Source organism: Hippocampus comes, unplaced genomic scaffold, assembly GCF_001891065.2.
Source record: "Hippocampus comes isolate QL1 unplaced genomic scaffold, H_comes_QL1_v1.1 scaffold37, whole genome shotgun sequence".
Classification (NCBI taxonomy): Eukaryota; Metazoa; Chordata; class Actinopteri; order Syngnathiformes; family Syngnathidae; genus Hippocampus; species Hippocampus comes.
In genome coordinates, this window is record NW_017805535.1 from 654,381 (window position 1) to 679,493 (window position 25,113).

Consider the following 25,113-nt stretch of genomic DNA (forward strand, 5'->3'; position numbering starts at 1 on the left):
GCTTCTGCAGAGCTTGCTGAATAGGTTTTCATTTCAACGGCTGGAAAGTTGTTAATTATTATTTTAGCTATTTTAAACTCTGCTGTTTGATACGACAGTTAAGTTTTTGAGTCCGCATCCCTTGAGGAGAAGTCGTTAAGATAATGGGTGAATGGATGACATTTTGCTAGATGTGTGCAGTGAGGAGGACATGTGGACAACAGGATGACATATGTCAGACATTTGTGGTCATTTGCATGGGGATTTTCATACCAACAGCACATACCATTATAAAATGTGTTTATAGCACTGCGATAGGTTGAATTTCTTTGATTCTTGTAAATCTTAAGTTCGTTTTACTGTCAAAAGCTGCCAGCAAAACACAAATAGCATGATTAACCCTTTCAGGGACAAACACCAATATTCAGGCCTCTGAATTACATTAGAACAGTTTAACAGGGCACAACGTGCACTTCTTGTTTTGTCACTTGAGGCTTAAAGACTTTTAAACTGTGCCTGTAAAGATTTAGGGTGTACAGTTAAACATACACCGTCACCTATATCAATCAAAACGGCTAGTTTTGTAGCCTGCCCCACCCCCACCCTCGATTGGCACGCAGGCGCAGAGGAGATATGCAAGTGGTTCATGACGTCACTGATCAAAATGAGGCATACTTCCAGAAGGGAAAAGCAGCGCCATCTGCTGGATATCATATAGATGTGTAACCAATGCATTCACTGGAAATGTAAAGTGAATAATTTCGTATGGAAACACAAAATGTGTGGAAAAGCTCAATCAATATTCACGTCCATGCTACTTCCACTCATTTTGGAGGCTTCACCGTTTAAGTAAATAATACAGCACAGTCTCCAAGCAGCTTTTTCATGGGGGAAAAAAAAAGCGTTGCATCCAGCCGCTTCCTCGTCATTAAAGCGAATTCGTACTCTTCCTCAGACTTTCCAAATAAAACTGAACCAGCTGTGTGCAGTGGTGCTCTCTGCGTCATCCGTCTCTGAGCGCTCCGTGGGCTCACAACAAGGAAGAACAGAGGCAGAAATGTCCGGCCATGTGTTTTTATCTGTTACTTTCAGTCTATTTTTGTTGTGGGGGGCTGTTGGAGTCGTGCCGAGCCGGGCAATGATTATTCGAGACGGCCAGGAGCAAAGCTTTGTCAGCTTGGACGACATGTTCCGTGAAGTGGAGGAGTTGATGGAAGATACCCAAAACCTTCTGGAGGATGCCGTCGACCAGGTCGAATATAGTATAATTAATGGCCACTATTCTTTACTTTAGAGCGATGTGGTTTTTGTAAAACGAGTAAAGAACAAACGTTAACATTGATAAAGAACAAACGTTAACATTGATACTGATTCACCCGAGTTCAAGACTGCCATTTTCATGAGTTAACAAGTTTTTGTTGCTGGCGTGTATGTGCATGTTGTGAAATATCATTCTGAGAAGTATAATCAGTTATATTATTTGTTACATTATTTAACTAACGAGAGGGGCAAAAATAATTCGTGGAATGAAATGCAATTTATTCAGCAATGCAAATCAACCCCAGTAAAAATAAACACGCAGTTTAATTTACAGCTGTGTGACAGAATGAATCAAATGAGTGTCACTGGGCCCCTCCTTTTGTTTTCAGTGAATATATTTGTTGTAACCCTCCACGTTTTCTGGCCTTTTATTTGTATGCACATTTTAAAGTGAATTCTAACTCACAGATAACAACGGAGAGTGCCAAGTCATTGGAAAATCACCATCATCACCACAGTAATACCAAGACTGTGAAAGATGGAGTCATAACCATTCAAACTGACAAGGTAGTTCTTCCATGCTTGGGTGTCAGAAGTAGGAAACAGTTAAATAAAGTATTATACTGTATTATGTTTATGAGTCATCAGAATTTTTTGCTCGCCTTGTTTGTCTTTTTAAGGAAATTAATAACACAGCAGGAGAGACAGACTCATCACATATCCATGTAGAGATCTCAGGCGAATGGAACAGTGTGTATCATGTAAGTATTTGAGCGTTACCAACCGCTATCTCGAAAATGTAGACAAGTTCCAAAAGCAAAAAGGATAGTGAGATTGGAGTTCAGCTAATGGTGTCTGACTAAATGTTAAGGAATCTTTTTTTGTTTGTTTGTTTTTAGAGCAAACTCTAGGCCGAGAAAGTTATTTTAAATAATACAAAACTACATACAACCATTTAAAAATCCTAAATGTTATCTACTGGGAGGGTTTCATGGTTGGGCTGCTTTCAAACGGTGACGGTATTGTAAAGACTTGTTTTTACATACCGTTACAGCATGCAGCTAACACACAGTATGTTTTTCATTTCTCATCATTTGTCATCAGGCAACATGGCTGAGGTAAAGTGTTAGCTGTCTAGTTTTTAAGCACAATAAAATCCCTCCGGGGGAAATTGAACTCACACACTGCTGCACATTTTATGTAGCACACTTTACAGAGAACAAGATCACACACATGCAGGAATGCAAAATAGAGATAAAAATACTTATATGTCGAAGAGAGAGGTGATAGTTACGCTGAGCTGTACCAGTCACTCCTTTTGGAGTGCTACCTTTTAGTTTTTTTTTTCTCAGCGTGTGTGTGTGTGTGTGTGTGTGTGTGTGTGTGTGTGTGTGTGTGTGTGTGTGTGTGTGTGTATTTTACACTAGTAAAATAGGGTGTTGTCAAATTAATTAAAACGCTGAACTTGGAGCAAACTTCTCGAGCTGAACTAGGAAACAAAAATGCCGTGAGCCGTCATCTTTTCGGCTTTCAGAGCGTGTCGCGGAGCCTTGACTTGAATTGAAAAATACAATGGAAATGCATCACTCTGATTTTCTGCACAATTTCAGTCTTGTTTTTAAAGTCCGCGAATAGGAGTAGTGAAATCTTAATGAGTGACTCTTTCATGTGTTCTGCATCTGTGAACAGCTTCCTATGTCTGACTATTTCCCGAGCGGCCACAAAACTTGCTTACGTCGTTGAATTTGCAGACTACATCCACTTCTTGAATTGATTTTTCCTCAGATCAGCCTCCTGCCCCAGTTCCAAAACATCTTTTTTTTCTCTCTTCTCCCTCCGGATATTTTTCAGCAAAGGCTGTGTGTTTATTTTGGAATTGTCTTCCTATGTTCGAGCTTTTATTATTGGCCAGTTTTTCACCAAAAATTAGGCATATGACCAGCTCTTGTCAGAGGAAAATGCAAATGAATCTGCCCAGGCTTCATTAAATGTTCTATTTTCTTCAGATATTTTTCTTTTCTTACATTTCTCCATCTTTGCCCTTCCTAGGGTTGAAAGTCTCGATAAATGTACGTCGTTTTGCCAGGCTGTTGGAGAGTCTGACATATATTTTGAGCGACGAAAAATAATACACTACATAAATTATTTTTAATATTTCAAATCACAATAATCTTAAAATTTACATCTACAATTAAAAAATGAACAAAAGCAAATAAAATGCTTTGTTCAAATACTGTGCAGTTTTGGTGTTGCTGGGCTTTCCATGCGTGCCGCCTGTCAAATCTGATTGCTGACATGACACGCGTTCACAAACGTCTCTGAAGTTGGCGAATGCTGATCACCGAAAAGGTCTGAAGAAAGAAGTTGTGGTGTCAGGAGGCAAAATGACAAGGCCAGACTGTAGACAAACACTGTATTTTCTTAACAGGTTATCAACAGCACAACACTCATTCATACAATTTACTATCATCGCCATTACCTAACTCCTCTCCTTCCCTTTTCCTCTCAACACTATTTTTATAGCAACACTGCCACCTAATGTACAATCAGAGAACGTAACAGAAGTGATGCACGTTTTTGAGACAAATAACATACACTTCAATCGGCCACTTATCATTTATTTTTCAAAGCCACGCAGAGCCACAACATAAGGATGAAAGAGCTGCATGTGGCTCCGGAGCCTCGGGTTGCCAACCCCTGGACTTGACTGATCAGTGCTACTGTGCACATGACTAACAGCAGCAGTATTTGTCTGGAAGATATTAAGATAATTACAGGGTTGTCTGGCCCCTACTTACAGTTTCCAATATGTTTTTTTATTACTTCAGGAAGATCTCATGACAAAGGCTGTAGGGGGAAAAAAGTGAGAGAAACTCTCCTTAGAATATGAACAGTGGATGGGATGAGGCTTTTAAAATGATCTTGTCTATTGGTATAATGTAATTTATTCTCAATTTATTCTGTGCATGTGATTTTAACTACTGGTCTGGCTGTACATGAGCTAAGCAAATGATGACTATGTACTATAAAACTCAACAAACTAAATGAACACAACATGTAAAGACTAAACCACATAATCAGCAACTTTTTGTTTTAAATGGTTAAGATTAGTTGGTTTTCATTTATGTTAGGTGTGCCCCCTACTGACTGTGGTCAATAGTAAGGGGGCCTTTTTAACACCGCCGTTTTTGAGGGGTTTTCCATTGGTTCAAAATGTGAGGAGGGCCAAATACGAATTTATTTCAATAATCTTCTCAAATGAACAAATCACACGAACAACATTGCTTCATTTGGCGAGTCCACTGTTGTGCTTGACAGCCTGTTTCAAGGAAAAGTTCAATGCCCTCTGGTGGTCATTAGGTCCAGGCTCCCGCACTTCATACTTGACATAAAACATAACATTCCAGACTGTTTTTAATTATGCTTCGGTAGATTTGCACTGCTAGCACCTACGTTTAAGGGAAGAGAAACAAAAACAACAAAGGGTCATGAAGTGGTGCTGTTTTGTGAAAAAATATGGGCATAGATTCAAGTGCACTGTATTTACTGTAAACTGGCCATTATGCAATACACAGTACATAATTATACGTTCATCTTTATAAGTGTTTAATTCTTCAAGATATTAGTAACCTTTTACCCCAAAAGCCTGTGCAGGGTTCAGAAATGTTTTTTTTTTTAAATTACCCTGCAAAATTGTTCACTCTACAGTATCCATCCATCCATTTTCCGATCCACTTTATCCTCACGAGGGTCGCGGAGGGTGCTGGAGCCTATCACAGCTGTCTTTGGGCAGTGGGCGGGGGACACCCTGAACCGGTTGCCAGCCAATTGCAGGGCACACAGAGACAAATAACCACCCGCGCTCACGCTCACACCTAGAGACAATTTGAAGTGCTCAATCAGCCTACTGTGCATGTTTTTGGAATGTGGGAGGAAACCGGAGTACCCGGAGAAAACCCACGCAGGCCTGGAGAGAACATGCAAACGCCACACAGGGAGGCCGGAGCTGGAATCGAACCCTGCACCTCCGCACTGTGAGATTGACGGTCTAACCACTTGAACACCGGGCTACGCTCACTCTACAGTATGCATTGGATATATTTAGTAATTCCAAAGGAGTGTGATCAGCTGCAAGGATGTTTTATGTAGACGTATCAGTGGACACACAACAACAAATTCAGATGTGGGTGATGAAATGGTGAATGACATCCATCGGTCCATCTTTTATCTGAACCAATATCCTCACGAAGGTCACTGGCATGCTCGAGTCGATCCCAGTGGTCTTCGGGCAGTGGGCGCGATCACCAGCCAATCGCAGGGCACACATAGATGAACAATCATTCTCACTCACAATCACACTTAAGGACAATTTAGAGCACAGGTGTCAAAGTCAAGGCCCGGGGGCCAGATCCGGCCCCCCACGTCATTTTATGTGGCCCGCGGGAGCAAATCATGTGTGTCAACTTTCATGATTCTTGCCGAAATCTGGACCGAAATGTCAAATTGTCATGGGTAATAAATAACGTTGAGATTTTGCACCGGCCCTCCGAGGGAAGCCGTAGCTCCAAAGTGGCCCGCGACAAGAAATGACTTTGACACCCCTGATTTAGAGTGTTCCATTCACCTACCATGCATGTTTTTGGAATGTGGGAGAACACCATAGCACCCGGGGAAAAACCACAAAGGCATGGGAGAACATGCAAACTCCACACAGGAAGGCCATGGCCCGGAATGGAGCCCAAAAACCCTGGTTTAGACACAAAATGAAGGCAGTTGTAAGCAGGGAAGAATAAGAGGAGATTTTAGGTTTATGTGCTGAAAAAGCTCCACAGACACAGTCAGTCTAGTAATGCAAAGTTGACGTGTAATGCCATGCTTATACGTAACGTATATCTCATGCCACAGGAGTGCCTGGTGGACGAGGACTGTGGCGAGCGGAAGTATTGCCTGTATCGGATTGACAGCTCCAAGTGCCTCCCCTGCATACCAACTGATATGGTGGGAAGTCCGTCCTGTTATTGTTATCCTTTTTCTTTGTTCCGTTAAACAAGCCAGTTTTTATGTGAGCAATGAAATAAATGACTGCCGGTGTAATGAATGCTGAGGTTTATACTGTCAAATAAGAATCTTTCTAAATGCTCAAATTTTACACATGATCAAATCAATCATCAAAAGCCTAGTTACAGCTGGATGGACTTGTAATGTCATACATAACTTCAAATTAATTCCAATATCCCAGCCATCGTGGTAATGTAGTCCCTCCCAATGGCCCTGTAAAAGTCTAATTCAGCTGATCAATACTGCTTGCAAAACACAATTCTTTCCATCATCAGTAAAAATCTCACTGTGACTTCTCCATGGTATGAGTTGGGTCATGTAAACTATTTGAAGGGCCGTGACACATATAGAGCGGGTTATCTCGAAACCAAAGGGTTGACCGATTCTATTCCTGTTCTGTCCGTGTCATGTGTCGTTGCGTCCTCGGGCATGATACGTCACCCTAGTTGCCTCCAGTGCCACTCACACTGGTGTATGGCTGGGTGTGAACGTTTGGTGGTGGTCAGAGGGTCCTTAGGCGCACACTGGCAGCCATGCTTCCTTCAGCCCGCCCAGAACATCTGTGGCTACAGATCATAGTTTACCACCACCAGAGCGTAAATCTGTGAGCACATAAAAAAATGTCCATTGTTAGTGATTTGAGTGTCCAGAAAAAGCACCATATAAATTGGATGCATTCTTAATATCGTTAATATTAAAAAGTATCATTACAGTTTGTACATCTGAATGTCTTTCCATCTTCTTAATATCGTTAATATTAAAAATTATCATTACAGTTTGTACATCTGAATGTCTTTCCATTTTTAGCCCTGCACAAAGAATGAAGAGTGCTGCTCAAGTCAGTTGTGTGTTTGGGGCCAGTGTACAGTTAATACCACTGAGGGAACAGAGGGAACAATATGTCAGGGTCAGAATGACTGCAAACGAGACCTCTGCTGTGCCTTCCAACGAGGTAACCTCTTTTCTGTCACACTTCCTCAAAGACTAACATGAAGGATTCAACCCATTGTATTCATACACTTTCTGCCAGAGATGGGGGTGAGATGGGTATACGACTTGACTCGAGTGAGATTCAATTTGATAATTTTTGCCAAAAAGATGGGAATGACTTGACTTGACTTGGGACTTGGTATCAAATTGGCTTATCCTCACAAGGGTCGCAAGCATGCTGCAGGCTATCCCATCTGTCTTCAGGAAGTAGGCAGGGTACCCCCTATACTGGTTGCCAGCCAATCACAGGGCACACATAGACAAACAAACATCCGTGCTCACACTCAAACCGAGGTGTTCCATTAACCTGCCATGCATCTTTAGGGAACGTGGGAGGAAACTGGAGTACCCGGAGAAAACCCACGCAGGCACGGGGAGAACATGTAAACTCCACACAGGGAGGCCAGAGCCGGAATCGAACCCTGCACCGCTGCACTGTGAGGCAAACGTGCTAACCAGTGGTTCACCGTGCCACCCTGAGAGGATCATTGATTTTAATTTACGGATTATTTTGCCAACGACGTTAACAAAAAGAGGATGGCAAAACGCATGGTTTACGTCTTACAGAATGAACTCACAACAACGTCAACGTCTTACTTTATCCGTAATTACACCAACGACGTTAACGAAAAGAGGATGGCAAAACACATGGTTTACATCTCACAGAATGAACTCACAGCAACGTCGTCTTTATCCGTAATTACACAACCTACAGACAGGTAAGCTAACCATACAATTTAACTTGCGATACGAACACTGGTTTGGGACCAGTAAAAAAAAAAAAAAAAAGGTGATTGGGAATCATCTTAAACCCCTGTGCAATGCAGGTACACTTCATGTACACCTGACATGCGTTGTGTTGCAAAAACAAATGCATGCCATGCATGGGTTTTAAACCTGTGGCATGCATTCGTTTTTACAACACAACGCATATCAGGTGTACATGAAGTGTACCTGCATTGCACGGGGGTTTTAAGTTCAGCTAAATAATATAACTAGAACTGGGATTGTTTGTGAAAACTCTCCGAACCGTTGGTTTCGACTGTTGCATTACCATTTGTGTAGTCATGCAAAACTCCCTCCTGTCCTAACATGATGAAGAGATGTGCACTTCAAAAGTAGCTTCTATCCACCAAAACATAACTACCATAGACACCGGTGGTACTGTCATGAGTGTCGTGGTCAGTTGTGGAGAGGAAAAAAAAGATGTGGAGACAACTTTGGAATCAAGGATGATGGTTTTGATGAAACCGGGAAAAAAACAATAGCAGCATGCGAATTTTGACACTCGAAGATCGAAGAGACAACATCTATAAGTTTAGTTTTATCTGCCTTATAGAAGATAGCACTGTGAACGTAAGCTATTAGGTTAGCTCGACAGTTTAGCTCACCAATCGCTGGTCAACTACTTCATGCATTTAAAAGAAGCCCATGAAGAGATGGATCAGACACCAAGGACAGTGTAATCTTGAATCTATACCCTTTAAAACAGCCGTCATTACTTATCGACATTAATTCATAAAGTATAACATAGAGCAGTGTTTTTCAAACTTTTTTGAGCCAAGGCACATTTCTTTCATTGAAAAAAATTTCGCGGCACACCACTAGCTGAAAATGTGAACACCCCCACCCCCGCTTATTTTACCAACTAACGTGTTATATTGTTACTATAACCGTTTTTAACATTGAAGAATGACGTTATAACAGCTTCAATTGGAATCAAATGAACACAAAGAAAACAGTATTTTATCATCTTTCATATTTATTGTTTCACCGTCGTCCTGCATTCATGCGTCACAAATTCGCTTGTCTCTCGTCGAAACACAAGGCCATTGGGTAGCTGTTGCTGCTCCCTAGCGGTATGAGAGGGTACTACTCTGGGCGAAAGACCGCACAGGCATACAAATGGGATATTTGGATATTTTCCCGCGGCACACCTGACAATGTCTCGCGGCACACTGGTGTGCCTGGCACATGGGTTGAAAAACACTGTCATAGAGTACAGTGTTATTAAATAGAGTTTATACAGAGTATTTTTCTGCTCGTGAAGCTGTCCGCCATATTTGATGGGGCTCAACTAATGCACCTCAATTTAAAAAAAGCAGCAAGCTACACATTCCACAAAGTTGTTGCATTTCAGTCGCCCATTTACACACATTAATTAGATTTGGCTAACAGATTGGCACCAGAAACAACGTAGGTAATTTTTAAACGGGATGATCATACTGTAGATGTTTAGGTCCTCATTCTGCATATTTTCAGTTTCTCTCACCACATTAACAGTGCGCCACTCATATAAATGTTAGTATGAAAAAAATAACATGCGTTCTCCTAAATAATTTCCATGTAAACATTCATTTTATACGTTCATTGTTCCTGATTTCACTTTAGGAGTTACAGAAACATAAATGTTTATTAATTTTTTTGAGATTATGTATTTTTATAGTGGGATCAGTAAAAAATACAGTATTTTACCACTCTAACATATGTTTTACTGAACAAGATTTTATGACTTGACTTGTGACTTGCTAGAAATTTGGAGGCGACTTGATTCGTTTCTTTTTTTTTTTTTGATACAGTAGTCCCTTGGGACTTGCTTGAGACTTGAAAGTTACGACTTGAGACTTGTGACTTGCACATATGAGACTTACTCCCACCTCTGCTTTCTACCACATATTTTGTTCAGGGTCACAGGTGCGCTGGAGTTTTCCCCAGTTGACACTGGGCACGAGGCAGGGTGCACCACAGAAAGACAGCCATTCACACTCACATTCACAGCTAGGGGCAATTTAGAGTTTAAAAAAAATCTAGCATTGATACCTTCGGACTGAATGGAGAAAAGTGGACATGCAAACTTCCAACAGATTCAAAGAAGACCTTTGACCGTAAGACAGGCGTGCTTTCAGGATGTACTACTCTCATTACAATAAACGTTTTGAAATCCATGTGCTTGTCTAGCCTGGCTCTGTTTAGTCTGCCCCCTTCCCTATTCTCTCCAGAGCTTTTATTCCCTGTGTGCAACCCTAAGCCGGGACAGGGAGAGGCCTGTCTGAACCAACCCAATTTATTGATGGACATGCTTGCCTGGGACCAGGAGGGCCCTCGCGACTACTGCCCCTGTGCCAATGACCTTCAGTGCCAACCTCAAGGGTAAGAACAACTATTAGTACACAATTAATATATGTCCTAAATTATGCTCCCCAAATTTTTGGAAGCTCAGTAATAGTATGCAGTATGGTTATCTCTTAACTCACTTCTTTGCTGCATTACCTGTATTTTTTTTCTCTTACAGACGTGGATCTGTTTGTGTGCTGTCAGACCCGAAATAAGGAACTAAGTGCCGTATCGAAAATACACGAGTACGCCTGAAGCTATGGTGAAGTCGTGATTGATGATTCACCAAAGAACAGCCAACCTGCTGCAACTATCAGTTTTTCAATTGTTTGTGTTTTTTTGGAATGTATTCTTTGTAATAAAAGATACAAAGTCCCATGATAAGATTCTTGTTTTTTTTTTTGTTTTTTGTTTTTTTACTGGAAACAATGGAACACTACGGGCCCCACTTATGTTTTATCGATATGCAAGGCAGTGTGCTAAGCAATTAATACGGAACTACATTTTTTTAGTGTGTGAGTTGTCCATTTTTCAAACTTTTAGCTTTGAATCGCATTGACAGGTTTTAGGATCACATTACTGCTTTTTAAAATGATGTCTTAATTGTTTTTACACCGGTGTGTTCTGGTCTTGACCGGCCACACTAATTGCCTCCACTTGCGTCGAACAAAAACGTACAACAAAATGTTGCTTTCAAATTGTATTTTTGCAAAAACGTTATCTCTTTGTGCGATGCCAAATTATTGCCGTTTATGGTACAGTCAGTGAATTGACTTGATGGGATTTCAAAAACACCCAAATGCTGTTTTTGTACATGTGCATTGAGCCACATAATGAGTTGTTCGATTGCAAGACGGAGACTTCCTTTTTGTCTCTGCTCTGCTGTGCAGCCCGCCGTTCCTATGACGTCGTGACGTCACACTATCCGCCCCACGACCAGCTTCCTCGTGAGTGACCACCGTTGAATTTCGCGATCCCTGCCGATTGCTTCCCTGTTATCGGGACGCTGTGCAACAGGCTAACAAGTTCGCAAGCCCGGAAATATCCACACTTCGGTACGTAGAACCGCGGTACAACATCCGTGCCATTGTAATGCTATCCGTGATATTCTCCCCAGTAACTGAATTGTTCCTTTTCACCGGTGGTTTTCTCATCGCCAACTTCTGCGCCAGGCGGCTCGAGATGCTTAAAATGTAAAAATCGTGTTTTTTTTTTGCGACCACACGCGTTCGCTTCCCTTGTCGACCACACCACAAGAACCTTCATGTCCCTAGCAATCTCCAAGCCACTTTAGAAGCCGTCGCGCGACTCTCGTGTTAAACAGTAATTTGAATTCTTCTCGGTGGTCAGCCAGCTGTTGAACTTTCTCCGTGTGCAGCGGCTCAGACGAAAGCAGAAAATACACGAAGCGTTTGTGGGAAGCGAGTTTCTGTTTGGCTCTTAGTGGTATTGCGGTCCTCCAATAGTTGCTGTGTGAAACGCCTGCTGTAAAAGTGGAACTCCACAAGCTTCATGGTGTGGTAATGATGCGAGGCATCAGTGAGGAATTGGAATCACGGGATCCAGTGGCCTCGGTTTTGCCTGCGGGGATCTTCCTGTTCAATGCAAATGTCTTGTTTTGATGGGTTGAGAATTTCGTCTGTAGTGAATACATTTAATTCATATGGTTGTATAAAACTCAATGATCGTTCTCATTACCTCAAAGTAGTCCATGAAAACGTGTTTGTTAGGGCTGAACAATTAATGTCCATGAAAACATGTTTGTTAGGGCTGAACAATTAATTCGGCGGTGTGTCAAACTCATTTTTTGTCTCGCGGCCACATTGTACAGAGAGTTATGGTTTGCCTTTGTGGTGCCATTATGACTGGGGATGATTCCCAATTTAAATAAAAGAGGCATTGGTAACAAAAAATGCTTGAACATCTCAATGTTAAGTGAAGACAATACGTTTTGGTATTTTAGCAAGAAACATGCAGTGGACACATGATTTGTCTTTGCGGGCCACATAAAATGATATAGCTGGCCGGATTTGGCCCCCGGGCCTTAAGTTTGACACACATACAGTAATTAATCAGCTGCCCGGGGCCACTCGAAGTTTACTGATGTTGGCCCATTTGCGCCTGTATAAAAGTAATAAATAAATATGATGAAGTCAAGATTTTCTTGCTTTTTAAATATTTAATATTTTGAGGAGGCAAGGGTTTTCGACTTAAAATGGTCAATCATTGTTGATGTATTTACTGTGCTACACATCGTTTTGCTTGTCCGGTTAAAAGGTAAAATGTCAAATGCTCAATTGAATTTTATTTTATACTGCAAAAAAAGAAAACAACATGCAAAACAAATAAATACACAGAAGCAATATTTTCTGAAAGGCTAAACTAAAACACTATAAAAATGCAAAATATGAAATAATCATTGCTACTTGACATATTCTATTAAGATTATCCGGGCACAGTGCTCGTTTTAGCAGAGTCAACATAACATGGTCAGGCCACCACCCAAAAAGGTTTAATGGAGGACGATGCTATAAGATCAAAACATTTATGTCTAATTAATCTGATATTGTTTCTTGTAATGCCGATTGGTTTATTGTTTGTGTTTGTTAAAAAAATATATACATCTTGACAAAGAAATCACATTTAAAAAAAAACATTCATTGAGCCCTAATGTTTGTACTGTACATAATTATACATAATATTGACATACAGTAAGTGGCTTCTTTTGGGATTGACAAGTGGCCTTTAATTTCGAGCTGTTGGTCTTTGTTAAACTGGAGGAGATCATTTGACATCTAACTCAAGTATCTACAAGTCACGTGCAATTAGAGCCTTGTGACAATACCGTATCTCAATAGGCAAATTGTTATGGACTTGTGCTCAGAGTGTGATATTGAATCCTCACTTCATGCGAATGTGCCCTGGCACTGGTTGCTTTTGTTGAATCTTCAGCCAACTCTTTCAGTGTTCTCTTCCTACTTTTCGTCCTGACAGATTTAAATAAGTGAGGTGATTTGTCAGCGCATAACCACCCTAAAAAGAAACTTGAGCCTTCTTGTTCTCACCCAAGCGCAGCAATGTGCCTCTGAGACCAAAACTTTCCTCTGCCTGTCATGCATGCCGCTGTGCCTGGATAGCTTAATATACAATCTAAAGTGATGAATTATTGATCGTGTGAACGTCACATCAAAGATCAGCTTGCTGCCTGTCTGTCTAACTGTAAGCTGCATTAGCTCTAGAATAGACGTCTCATTAAAGGTCACAGTAGTTCAGACCTAAGATTACCCTGCTTTCTATGACACATCTGGTTTGTTTTTAGCCTGTACACGAGCTAGACATGACTGGGTCTTCGAAAGCCAACTTTTTGATCCTAACAGACAGTTTTCCCGTAAGAATGTCTCTTTTGGGCTGGATAACGAAGGATTCACAAACACATACACATGTTGGTGCACACATTTACACCATTTCTTCAAAGATTGCACAAATAATGCAGTGTGCAAACAAGCATTTTATGTACTTTTTTTTTTTTTTAAATGTCGATTAACCTAAATTTTAGGTGAATTGACGGTAATGTTTTAGGACTTAAAACATAACCGTCAATTCAGATGACTTTTCTCAGCCCATTTTACAAAGTGTAGGCATTTTGGAGGTGAACTGGCGACGTTGCCATTCTCTTTATTTGTAGACCTTTTTAAAATGTTGCCTTGGCTCCTGCCTGCCTTGTACCTGCAAAGGTCACGTTTACTATTTGCCTCGTGTCAACTCGTTAGCTGTCACAGAAATGCTAATGACACCCACAAGGGACAGAAAGCCTGCAGCCAAAGACGAGCTGCTATCGTTACTCAAATGAATGGAAAGTCCGGTTTTGTTTTTACTGCAATGAAAGCAATTGTAATGTGTTTAGTTGAATGTGTTATTTCTCTTCCCTGCACCGCTCTCTTGTCGAAGCTCTCACTCATGTACAAACGGAACTTTAAACATTCCTTCCCTTTTTCATATCCGCGTAGATTGTCTTTTGCAATAACAATGATTTCCACAAATCCATTTTGAATCGTGACTGACTCGGTACAGTGCTATATACAGAGCAAATAAAGATGTCTGAACTGTCATGCTGGACTGTCCATTAAAATTGCCTTGCAGTATGGTGTCAGAGCTAAGAATGTACCAGAATTTTGGCAACATATATCCCTGGATTTCCCAGCAATGCATATTATTATTTGATATAATAATTATAATAATAACAACAATAATGACATAAACAAATAATAAAAAGATTAAATAAACAATATGCCTTATTTTAATCCCGTATCAAACTGACTGACAAAGGTTTGCAAGTGTGTGCCCACCGAGCTAATTTCTTTTGTTTTGTTTTGGGGTTTTTTTCAATGTTGTAAACTGTTGCAAAGACATTCCCAAGCAGTTATAACGGCCACACACATTTTTTCTTGTGAGCAATCAAATTTTGAACATGTTCAAAATTTCAAGCAACAAAAATAAAAACGTAAACAGTTTGAGACCATTAAAATCGTTGGTGAAACAGCCTTGTGACGGAAAAAATTTGCTGCGTGCGCGCACACTTTGCTGCTCAGTGAGATACGGGCTTAATTTTAAACCTGTTTACTATTTCAAATACAGAAATAAAGTACATAATATGTTAAAATGTATTGTATTCCAGTATAATAACATGTTTCCTTGGTCATCACCTTTCTTCACCATATGGTGTCCATTTCGACTTAATGTTAAGTATCCTTCCATGCCCTCAAAAGCGTTACAATTTATTAATATAAACAAGAAAGCATTCATATTGTTTTTCTCCCCCACCGATGATACTCATGGTTGTCTACAGCCCTTCAGTAGTGAATATGTGTGTATTTGTGGAGAAAAGAGATAAGGCCAAACAAAAAAGACAGTGTGTTTCCGGAAACATGAAATTTCTGCATAGGGTCGGTAGGTCGTACAAAGTTTTTTTTTTAATCTTTTTTTTTTTCCATCAAAAATTTAAACAAAATAACCATAAAACATGGTGGCTGCCGCCACCTATTTAGTTTTCTCCCCGCTCCGGACTCGGGGGACCAGGGCGCGCCGCCGTCCTCCTCCGTCCTCCTCCGCCCTCCTCCGCCCTCCTCCGCCCTCGGTTTTTACTCGGTCCGTGGTGTTCATCAAATAGTTCGCTGAATTTCTTTGATACGTCAATGGATGCTATTTTAATAATAATAATATAATAATACATTACATTTATAAGCGCCTTTCAAAACACTCAAGGACACTTTACAATCAAAACATTATTTTCTTAACATTACGGTGCGAGCTTGCGACTGTAACACAGAAAACGCGGTTTAAACTGTCGTCGGAGATCGCGGCCGCCGCCATGTTTCAATGTTGTTGACAGACGACAGGGCAAACGACGCACACGCTCAACGTGAATATCGCCAGAGTTTGCACCGATGTAAACCCTCTACACAAAAATGTAGAGGGTTGTTTGAAAAAAAATGCCGACCGTAAAGTTTTTTTTCGACGTAGAAATTCTCGGTCGGTCGGGTTACCGGAAACACACTACTTTTTTTTCTACGCCTAATGCTGTGTCAATATTGATTTAAGGTATCTAAATGGCTTGTTATCAGTTGGACAGTGTCTGTCTTCTTGAAAAGCCAACATGATTTCACTGATAAGACCCAACCTTAGAAAGAATAAACACATCCCTCATAACCAGACAAATGCTAATCAGCCCTTGTGTTGTGTACACAAACTTTATTAACCCAACTGCTGGCAGGCAGGCTGTCCCCTGGCTCTATACTGCATGTGCCAAGTTTCAATTCGGAACAAGACACATGTATGTTTCAAACTCCTGATGATTCTATAGTGCTTCTCCACATTGGGGGTAAAAAAAATAAACTGGGCAAAGCTTTAAGATGTTGTCGTTGCTCTAATACTTTTTGTTGTGATTTTTGTTATTCTTTTTGAACAGGAGGAGTGGTGATGAGGAGTTCAGCAAACACATTTGCAGACATGATGAACATACCGGAATACTATGCAGGGAAAAATGTGCTGATCACTGGAGCAACTGGCTTCATGGGAAAGGTACAATAGTAATTGACTTGGCAGCGAGTCAGTAGGTCTGGCTCAACCAATGTGTGGATCAAGCATAAGCAGATTTCGGTGTCAGCATGGTATGACTATATATACTTTATGAAATTCATTTCTTCCTTTTGAAATATGTGATATTTTATGAATAATCACGTAGCATAATTTAGAACTACAAAATAGTGTGCGCGCACACACACACACACACACACACACACACACACACAAACATGCACATGCACATGCACAAACACACACACACACACACGCACACATACAGCACTTGATTAAAAACGTATTCTGAGTCTTAATTAATATAATGTATTAATTTTATACCCTGTGGATGTGTGCATATGAAAAGACTTGATAATTTTAGTGTGTTTTTGTTAAATGTGAGGCAGAAATCTTAAAAATCATTCTGACTTAGTTCTACTGCCTCTCAGTGAGGAGGGCCTTTATGAGCCGCCACTTATGTTACTAAATATAATTTGTGCAATAAAATGGCAACGTAGGAGCTAGGAATTCCTCGTGTAATTTTTCTTGTTCACGAAACTCCTTAGTTTTTGCACTCTTAAACTTCATAGTGTTAAACTGACAAAGATCATTTATTTATCCTTACTTTAATCCAGGTAAGGCAAGACATTCTCTGCAATGCCGACATTCCAGCCGCAGACAGCAGAGTAAAACAAGGCAAAATAAAAACCAAATACTGTATTTTTTGGACCTTAAGGTTTACTGAGAATCCTTTAATTTTCTTAAAAAGTGTGCCTTTTTATGTGGTGCGCCTTGTACAGTATATGGATGAAAGTCAGCTCTTCGGTTTGTCATTCTTATCCGCACCTAATCACTAGCAGACGTTTATATGAACTAGGACTTACTTCCTGCTTCTGTGTCAAAGAAGCATGGAAAATATAGTCCAACTAGTCTAATGCGAGCTATTTCTGGTGGCACATTTCCAGTGTTACAATGTGGGACAATATCATTGCGGTCTGTGGGACTGAGAGGTAAACATGAAGTTTAATTCCTTCTTAATTACCACAGCATTCATGTTTGCATTCTAATTTTCATCTGCATCTAATTACTAGCAGACATCTGTTTTCGTCATGCTGGAAGAAGGGCTACTTCCTGCTTTTGTGTCTAACAATCATGGGAAATGTAGTCCTACTAGCCAAATGCCAGCAGTCGCTGGTTCGGACTGACGTAAACTGGGCTTTTCTGGCAGCATATTTCCAATGTTACAATGTGAGACGAGACCGGCGCAAGGTAAATGACTCAGCCAGCTTCCAATAGTTGTTGGTACAGAGGGGGAGAAAAAAAAGTTTGGATAATGGTGAGTGCATTGACTTGTTTACAGATGTTGAACTGTCAACCCAAATGGCATTTAGCATTAATCAAAGTAATAACACAAACACCCATCACCAGATTAACAAGAGATTTCCAAATTTGTTTTTTTTTTTTTTTTTTTTTTTTTAACATCTGCCAGAAGATCCCCTCCTCTTCTCCACTCAAAGGAGCCCCAAGCGTAGTTGCACAGCGAACAAAAGCAAGCGAAGCACGTGGCAATATTGGATATTTTGTGACCCGTCTAAATGTAGCATAACAAATACAGATTTGTTACATTTAGAATAAACCATTCAAAATACAGACTTCACAAAAATAATGTGCCTATTAACCCGGTGCATCTTGTGTAGTATACATCTTGTCTAGTATATATACACCCTTCACATTGGCACTTTGTGTAGAGCAGTTTTTATTCCTTTTTGTTGCACGTGTTTGCAAATGATAATCTGAATCAGCTTTGTTGGCCAAGTATCAAGTATGGAAAACTAACAGGAAATTTGTCTCTACACTAGTATTGCAATAACAAGAAGCTACGATCAGCAAAGAAATGACATATAAGTGTAGAAAACCTTTTTCTTGATGTCAGAGTACTATTGTGCAATAGTATCACCAATGACAGCTGTGTGATGTGCAGAGTCATCGAGGAGAGAGAAACTGATCAGTGGTGCGATACAATACTAGGACTGTTGGTGCAAATAATCGTTGCACCATTTTTAAGTGACCAGTAGCAGCAATTGTGGTCCAACTTTCGGTGTGCAATTATTCAGAACGTTCTTGAAGGCTTTAAAGTGTCTAGTGCTGTGGAATATTGATTAACAACAATTGTTCAGGTATGTAGAGAGCTGGATCTATAATTATCAGTAATCCTGTCCCACGGGGTGTGTGCAACATGTGCAAGGAGCCACTATAGATTTGAGTCACTGTTTTGGGAGTTAATGGTAAGAGGGAAGAAGCTGTTCGGATGTCTGCTGGCTTTGGTGTGCATGGTTCGATAGCGCCTACCAATGGGGAGTAACTGAAAGAGGTGGTGGGCAGGGTGTGTGGGCTCCAGTAGGTTTTTCCGTGCCCTTGTCTTGGTTCTTGCGGTGTACAAGTCCTTGAGAGTGGGTAGGGTGGTGCCAATGATTTTTCCACAGTCCTAATTGTCTGTTGCAGTTGGATCTTTGTAATTTTTTGTGGCGGCAGCCTCAGGAAGTACATCCTCTGCTGGGCCTTTTTCAAGATGGAGTTAATGTTGGCCAGTTTTAATTTTTATTCAGAAAAGGTTCAAAAATGTTCGACTCTCCCTAACTCTTTCTGAAAAAGTACTGAGAAAAAGTATGGACAAAAAAAGATCTCAAAAACCTCCAACAAAATGCCATGATCCAAAGAAATTCAAGAGCAGATGAGAAATAAAATAATTGAAGCTTTAAGCTGAACTATTTGGAAGGTGTGTCTCATTACATCTGGCGGAAATGTAATGCAGCATTTCAGAAAAAGAACATCCCAAGAGTCAAACATGATAACTGTACTGTGATCATCTGGGACTGCTTTGTTTATTCAGGACCTGGATGACTTGGGATGGATGAAACCATGAATTCTGCTCTTCACCCAAAAATCAAGAGAGAAAATATTTGGCCATCGGTTCATGACCTCAAGCTAAAGCACACTTGGCTTGAGTGTGCTTTAGAGTGTGCTTGATTGTACTGTTCAGCAGCAGTACAATAATCCAAACCACACAAGTAAGTTAACTTCTGAAATGGTTAAAAAAACAAAATTAGTGGCTGAGTCAAAGTCTGCACTTGAATTCGATTAAAATTCTGTTGCATGACTTTAAAAAGGCCATTCATCCTCAAAGCCCTCCAGTGTTGTTGAATTAGTCATTATGCAAGGAAGTGTGGGCCAAAATATCTCCACAGAAATGTAAACCGCCAGTTAGAGTAAACGTTTGATTTCAGTGATAGATGCTGAGGGTAGCCCAACCAGTTCCTAGGTTTCGGGAGCAAATATCTCTCCACACAGGACCAATTAGCTTTGAATAGTTTGCCCCCCCCCCCCCCCCCAAATAAATAATGTAGCCATTTATAAACCACTTTTTTTTTTTTTTTACTCAGGTTATCGTTGTCACATAATGAAATTTATGTGATGGTCTTAAACACTGAAGTGGGGTAACTATGCAAAAGTGTGAGAATTTGAGAAAAGGGGAAATACTTTTTCACAGCACTTTTTCACAGCGCTTTCCAGTTCCTGCCAATATCCAGTAACTTCGCATAACGAGGGGTGGACCAGCATTCCACAGGCTGCAACCAAGAATCCTTCTCAACTCTATGTAGGAGCTGTGGTATAAATTGTGATCACACCGGCTCCTGACTGGATTTCAGACCCAAAGGACCCTCACAGTATAACAAAACATTTTATTGTGAGCAGCATTACGCACACCTGTGCAATAATTTTTAATACAGTGAAACTCCTCTACAACGAAACCTACATGGGCGAAAATACCCCCTAATGTGAAAAAATTTTCATGCATGAAAGCCATTCCCACTTTTCTGCTCCCCCTACGACAAAAAATCCTTGTCCCGTTATACGAAATCTTTTTCTCTGCTCTTGTCTCGTGACGAGATTCACGAACGCGGTCAACATGGGACAAGTCCGCTGGCAACCGGTCGATCATGATCGACGTATTGGGCACCCCTGTCTTAAAATCAGAGGTAATTCGCTGACTAGCTTAGCGCTTAGCACCGTTGTTTGCGCATGAGTTGTGATTCAGTTGTTATCTGACTGGTTCCCCTCTATGTCAATCAAGTAACGGGATTGATGATAGGCTGACATCGTAAATTCTGCTGTACTTAGCTCTGTTTTAATGGCAGCGCCACTGCCGAGTAATTTTCGACTCTTGCCATGTGAAAGCCCGGGAGCCACATTGAACCCGCCAAAGAGCCGCATGCAGCTCGCAAGCCGCGGGTTGGCCACCACTTATCTAGTCACTCATGCTCTAATACCTAATCAAGTTACTAGGCTTCCATTCTTCAGTCTAGTGGTTGGGATGTCAAATGTCAAATGTTAAATTAGACTGTATACTCCCCAAAGACTTGTATCATAAAAAACAAATATTTTGGTGCCCCTAGGGCTTTGTTGAGTCCTGGATATAAATAAAACATCAGTAGGATGTCAACACATTTTTAATGTTTCGCTTTTTCAATTGTTTAAAAGTGTTCAAAATGTTTTTTTGTTTGTTGTTATTGACAGCATTCTAATTATATTAATTGTAATTTATTAAACTGATACAAATAAAACATATTTGACGTTGTTTAGCTATTAGCTATTATTTCACACACTAGATGTTTTTCTCTTTTTAAACCCAGACCTAGTTACAGTAAAATATTTTGCAAATATATGTTCAGTCACTGTCAATCTACATCATATGAAACGCCTGCATGCCAGTTGAGACAACTATACAATAGCAGGCTATACCAACCCCCAAAAGGGTGCAACCAAATCTGTGCTGGTGCGACCAAATAAAAAAGTTGGACGCACCAGTGCTACCAGCGCAAAAGTAAAAAGAAAAGAAATGAAAGGGGCAGAAAGAAGTTAAAAACACCTTACCTACCGCTTATCAATATAAAATGAATGGTATCTACAGTGAAGGCATACTTACAAATCAAATTTTACAATACAAAACATAATTGATTCAATCCCCTAATTTGTAATTTTAATGTATTATTTCTGCTTCTATATAGCAGTATCAAATATATTTTTTCTAGTACCGTATTTTCCGCAGTATAAGGCGCTTCAGAGTATAAGGCGCACCTTCAATGAATGGCCAATTTCAAAACTGTTTTCTTATATAGGGCGCACCGCATTAAAAGACGCAGAGAATAGAAGCTACAATAGTGGCTGCGGTTGCGTTATGCATTCACTAGGTGGAGCTAAAGGGAATACAATACAGCTTTATTTATATAGAGCTTTCACAATCGCTGCAGCTGCAAAAGAGAACATTTAAAATACTACGTCCAAGAAATCATAATACAGTGATAATTTTACAGTTTACCCCCAGCGAGTCCCAGGGACTCGCTGATCAGAAAAGTGTGAGTCCCATTATGCATTTAGAGAGTCCCAAATTTTGAATTCTGAAATGGTCTACTTATTCAATTGCATATGATAATAACACAAACAACAACATATACATACAATTATAAACAAATGATGCAAAAATTTAAATAATTCAGTAGCAGGCCTGAGGATTTCGGAAATTCACGGTAACTGTTTTTCGGTTCCGTCGGATTACCCAATGGGAAACCACGGTAACTAATTTTGGGTTTCGTCAACGTTCAACCCGTTTTTCTATTTTGACTGATATTCATAATCAAGAATTATGAAACTCAAAAGTATAATGTTTCAAGTGTAAATGTTTGAAAACTTACATCAGCAGCTGCGTACTCCAGGTTTATTCAAAAAAATAAATGGATGAAAATATAGTGTACTCATATGGCATCATGAATACAGCATACCACAAAATCAGAGTAGTTTTTCCAATCTCACACTGCAAAGATTAATTTACTGGTAATCATTAATCCAGGTAAGTATTGACGTGGCTTGACATCCTCTTCCCAAGTCGATGCATGTGTAATCTATCAATTTGACGAAAGAATCTAACACACGTCATCGTTAGTTCTACCAACAGTTAACATTAGCATTACTACACCTCGTGACGAATGTTATCATGCTACAACCAGTAAGTTATAGAATAACCAATACTGTTTCATAATATTTTTTCATAGCGATTAGCCTATGGATCTAATGACCAACTTGCCTCGTAATCGTGCCTCCCGTCGTATCTCGCTCTCGTGGTCTGTGCATACATCACAGGTGAGATAGTGATACGCCCTTCGGACGATTCATACGAAAAATCAGACTGGCATTCCCATTTCTTAAATGTCGTAATTAGTAGACCTTTGTGTGTTGTTTTCGCCGCCATCTCAAACTTTCATCCGCGCGATTCCTCAGTTTGCGGACTAAAATAGCAACCCGCATGCGCACATAACGTTATCTGTTTCGTCCCCCCACAGAACTGAAAACAAAACGAAAGTAAATTAGAAGAAACACACTCACACACACAACACCACAAACACACATACAGGCACAGTGAAATCGCGTTGATCACACAGGAGAGATTTGATCGCGTACAGTCAACTCGTGTGCGGTGACTTGTATGGTTAAACGATTTTTCGGTACCGTCAAAATGACGCCACGGAAACAACACGCTACCGGTAACGATCTTTACCGTGAAATCCTCAGGCCTGCCGTAGTTTTTTTTGTTTTTGTTTGTTTTGACTGCTAAATTTCCTTGCGTCCCAAAAACGCACAATATTTGGAACTTGTGCGTCCCGCGGGAAATTATGCATCTCGGACGCGGGACGCAGAGGTAACGAGATGGCTGATAATATTAATCCATACATCAGGCGCATCGGATTATAAAATGCACTGTCAGAAAATGTAATGCTTTTAGGCGCGCCTTCCAGTGCTGAAAATACGGTAATTGCACTTTTAACCATTTCTTTATTCCTCTTTTTAAATCTATTTTGCAAGCTATTTCGTATGAGTTGGTCATTCGCTTAAAACATAACACATGGAAGTTATATTCCACCAATTCATTGAATTTTAAAGATTTGAACTGCATAAATATTGGATTACAGTAGTAAAGGTCCCTATATCCACTTTTATGAACAATTTTCCATAAAGGAAAGAGTGCTTTGGTGTACTTACCTCTTAAATGAATCTTTGACCTTATGTATTACAGCACTAGTTTGGGATACCTATGATTTAACGTGTTCTATATGGGTTTTTCATGTAAATGTTCATCAGTCATAAAATCTAAGAAATGTATTTCGTTAGTCCTTTCAGTCTCTGTTCCCTGCACAGTCAAGTATTTCTACTAGCTTAATAGTACTGACACACGCAGTGTATGAGAAGCATAAGTGTTTTGATTAATTGATTGGTTGAATTCTTTATTTCAAACATGACAGAAGAAAATGACCAACAAAACTGATTTAAATTTAAATGTAATGAAGTAAAGTAGGAAGAAGTAATGTTGCAACCCAGTTAGTAAGTGCTGAGTGATTTTTAAGAAATCTAGGAACATACTACACCACAAATAATGATGTCTCTATATGGTGGAGACAAGAACAATATGTTCCATTTCATTGTCTGTATTAGTGACTTATGTAGCGACAGGAAAGAAATGTTTATACCCCTTCCCTGTTGACTATTACAGGTAATGCTGGAGAAGCTGCTCAGGTCGTGCCCAGGAGTTAACACTGTCTATGTGATGGTCAGGTCAAAATCTGGCCAGAGCCCTCAGGCCCGTATTACTGACATGATCAGCAGCAAGGTAAGAGCTTTTGAGATCCAATGATACCATGGATTACTTTTGGGGGATGGGAGTATAGTAGGATGGGAGCATATTAAGAAACATAAATTTGATTTACTGATGTGTTACTTGGTCATGTAGTACAGTGAAACTTCCAAAGACAATTGAGAAATATGCAGATGACAAAATATCTACCGTATCTTCTTCTTCTTCTTCTCCTTTCGGCACGTCCCTTTTCAGGGGTCGCCACAGTGAGTCATTAATTCCCATCCGTCCCTGCAAACCGCCCGATCAACTCGCATGTCCGTCTTGGCAAAAGTTTTACGCCGGATGCCCTTCCTGACGCAACCCTCCCCATTTCTCCGGGCTTGGGACCGGCACCGGGGAACAGTGTATCCCCAGGGGAGGGCACTGCTCCCCAGCGGCTGGGTTAAAATATCTACCGTCTATTCCGCACTAAAACGTGCACCTGAAAGCTTTCCATTTTCTTAAAAGCTCACAGCGCGCTTTAAAATCCGATGCACCTTGTGAATGGTTATTATGGTAATATGTCAACCCCAAAATGGCTCCTCGCTAGAGACATGCTTACAACGCAGAGTTCAAACTTAAGGTGATCGGGTTATGCAGTTGAACACGGAAATAGAGCAGCAGCAAGAGAGTTCTACGTTAATGAGTCAATGTTATAACTTGCTGTCGGTTAAGTGAACTGTGTCGCTGCTTTATTAAATAGGTTTTACTGACATCTGATCGTTCTGTAGCAACGCCACTCAACAGCTAAGCTTAGCTGTTGTCGTTTGTTCAAAGCTTCTTTGATCTGTGACTTGTTGCATTGGCGCTGATTGGTTGAACCACGTGCGTATGTGCTTGCGCTCACGTGCGCACAACAAAGAACAGCGGACTATGGACTGCTGAGGCGCGCTTCACTCGAGTGCCGTTGCTAC

The 25,113-nt window shown here is 40.4% G+C and overlaps 2 protein-coding genes across 5 annotated transcripts in view; both read left to right on the top strand.

Annotated features, from left to right (window-relative positions):
- The first annotated feature begins 898 nt into the window (after positions 1 to 898).
- Positions 899 to 10,782, top strand: dkk3b (dickkopf WNT signaling pathway inhibitor 3b). The gene is made up of 7 exons (XM_019878123.1): positions 899 to 1,231; positions 1,708 to 1,806; positions 1,920 to 2,000; positions 6,145 to 6,237; positions 7,105 to 7,249; positions 10,287 to 10,437; positions 10,580 to 10,782. Exons 1-7 carry the CDS (start codon positions 1,037 to 1,039, stop codon positions 10,614 to 10,616), a joined length of 801 nt encoding a protein of 266 aa, XP_019733682.1. The 5' UTR covers positions 899 to 1,036; the 3' UTR covers positions 10,617 to 10,782.
- A 514-nt stretch (positions 10,783 to 11,296) lies between these two features.
- The window catches only part of far1 (fatty acyl CoA reductase 1), a 39,316-nt gene continuing 25,499 nt past the window's right edge, over positions 11,297 to 25,113 (top strand). Inside the window, exons 1-3 of one of the 4 annotated variants that reach the window (XM_019878117.1) lie at positions 11,297 to 11,456; positions 16,367 to 16,479; positions 24,077 to 24,193. In XM_019878117.1, the coding sequence (XP_019733676.1) occupies positions 16,378 to 16,479; positions 24,077 to 24,193 (219 nt within the window). In that variant the 5' untranslated portion in view covers positions 11,297 to 11,456; positions 16,367 to 16,377. Of the gene's footprint in view, positions 11,461 to 16,366; positions 16,480 to 24,076; positions 24,194 to 25,113 lie in introns of all 4 variants that reach the window. The other 3 variants (XM_019878116.1, XM_019878115.1, XM_019878114.1) reach the window with 3 other exon arrangements.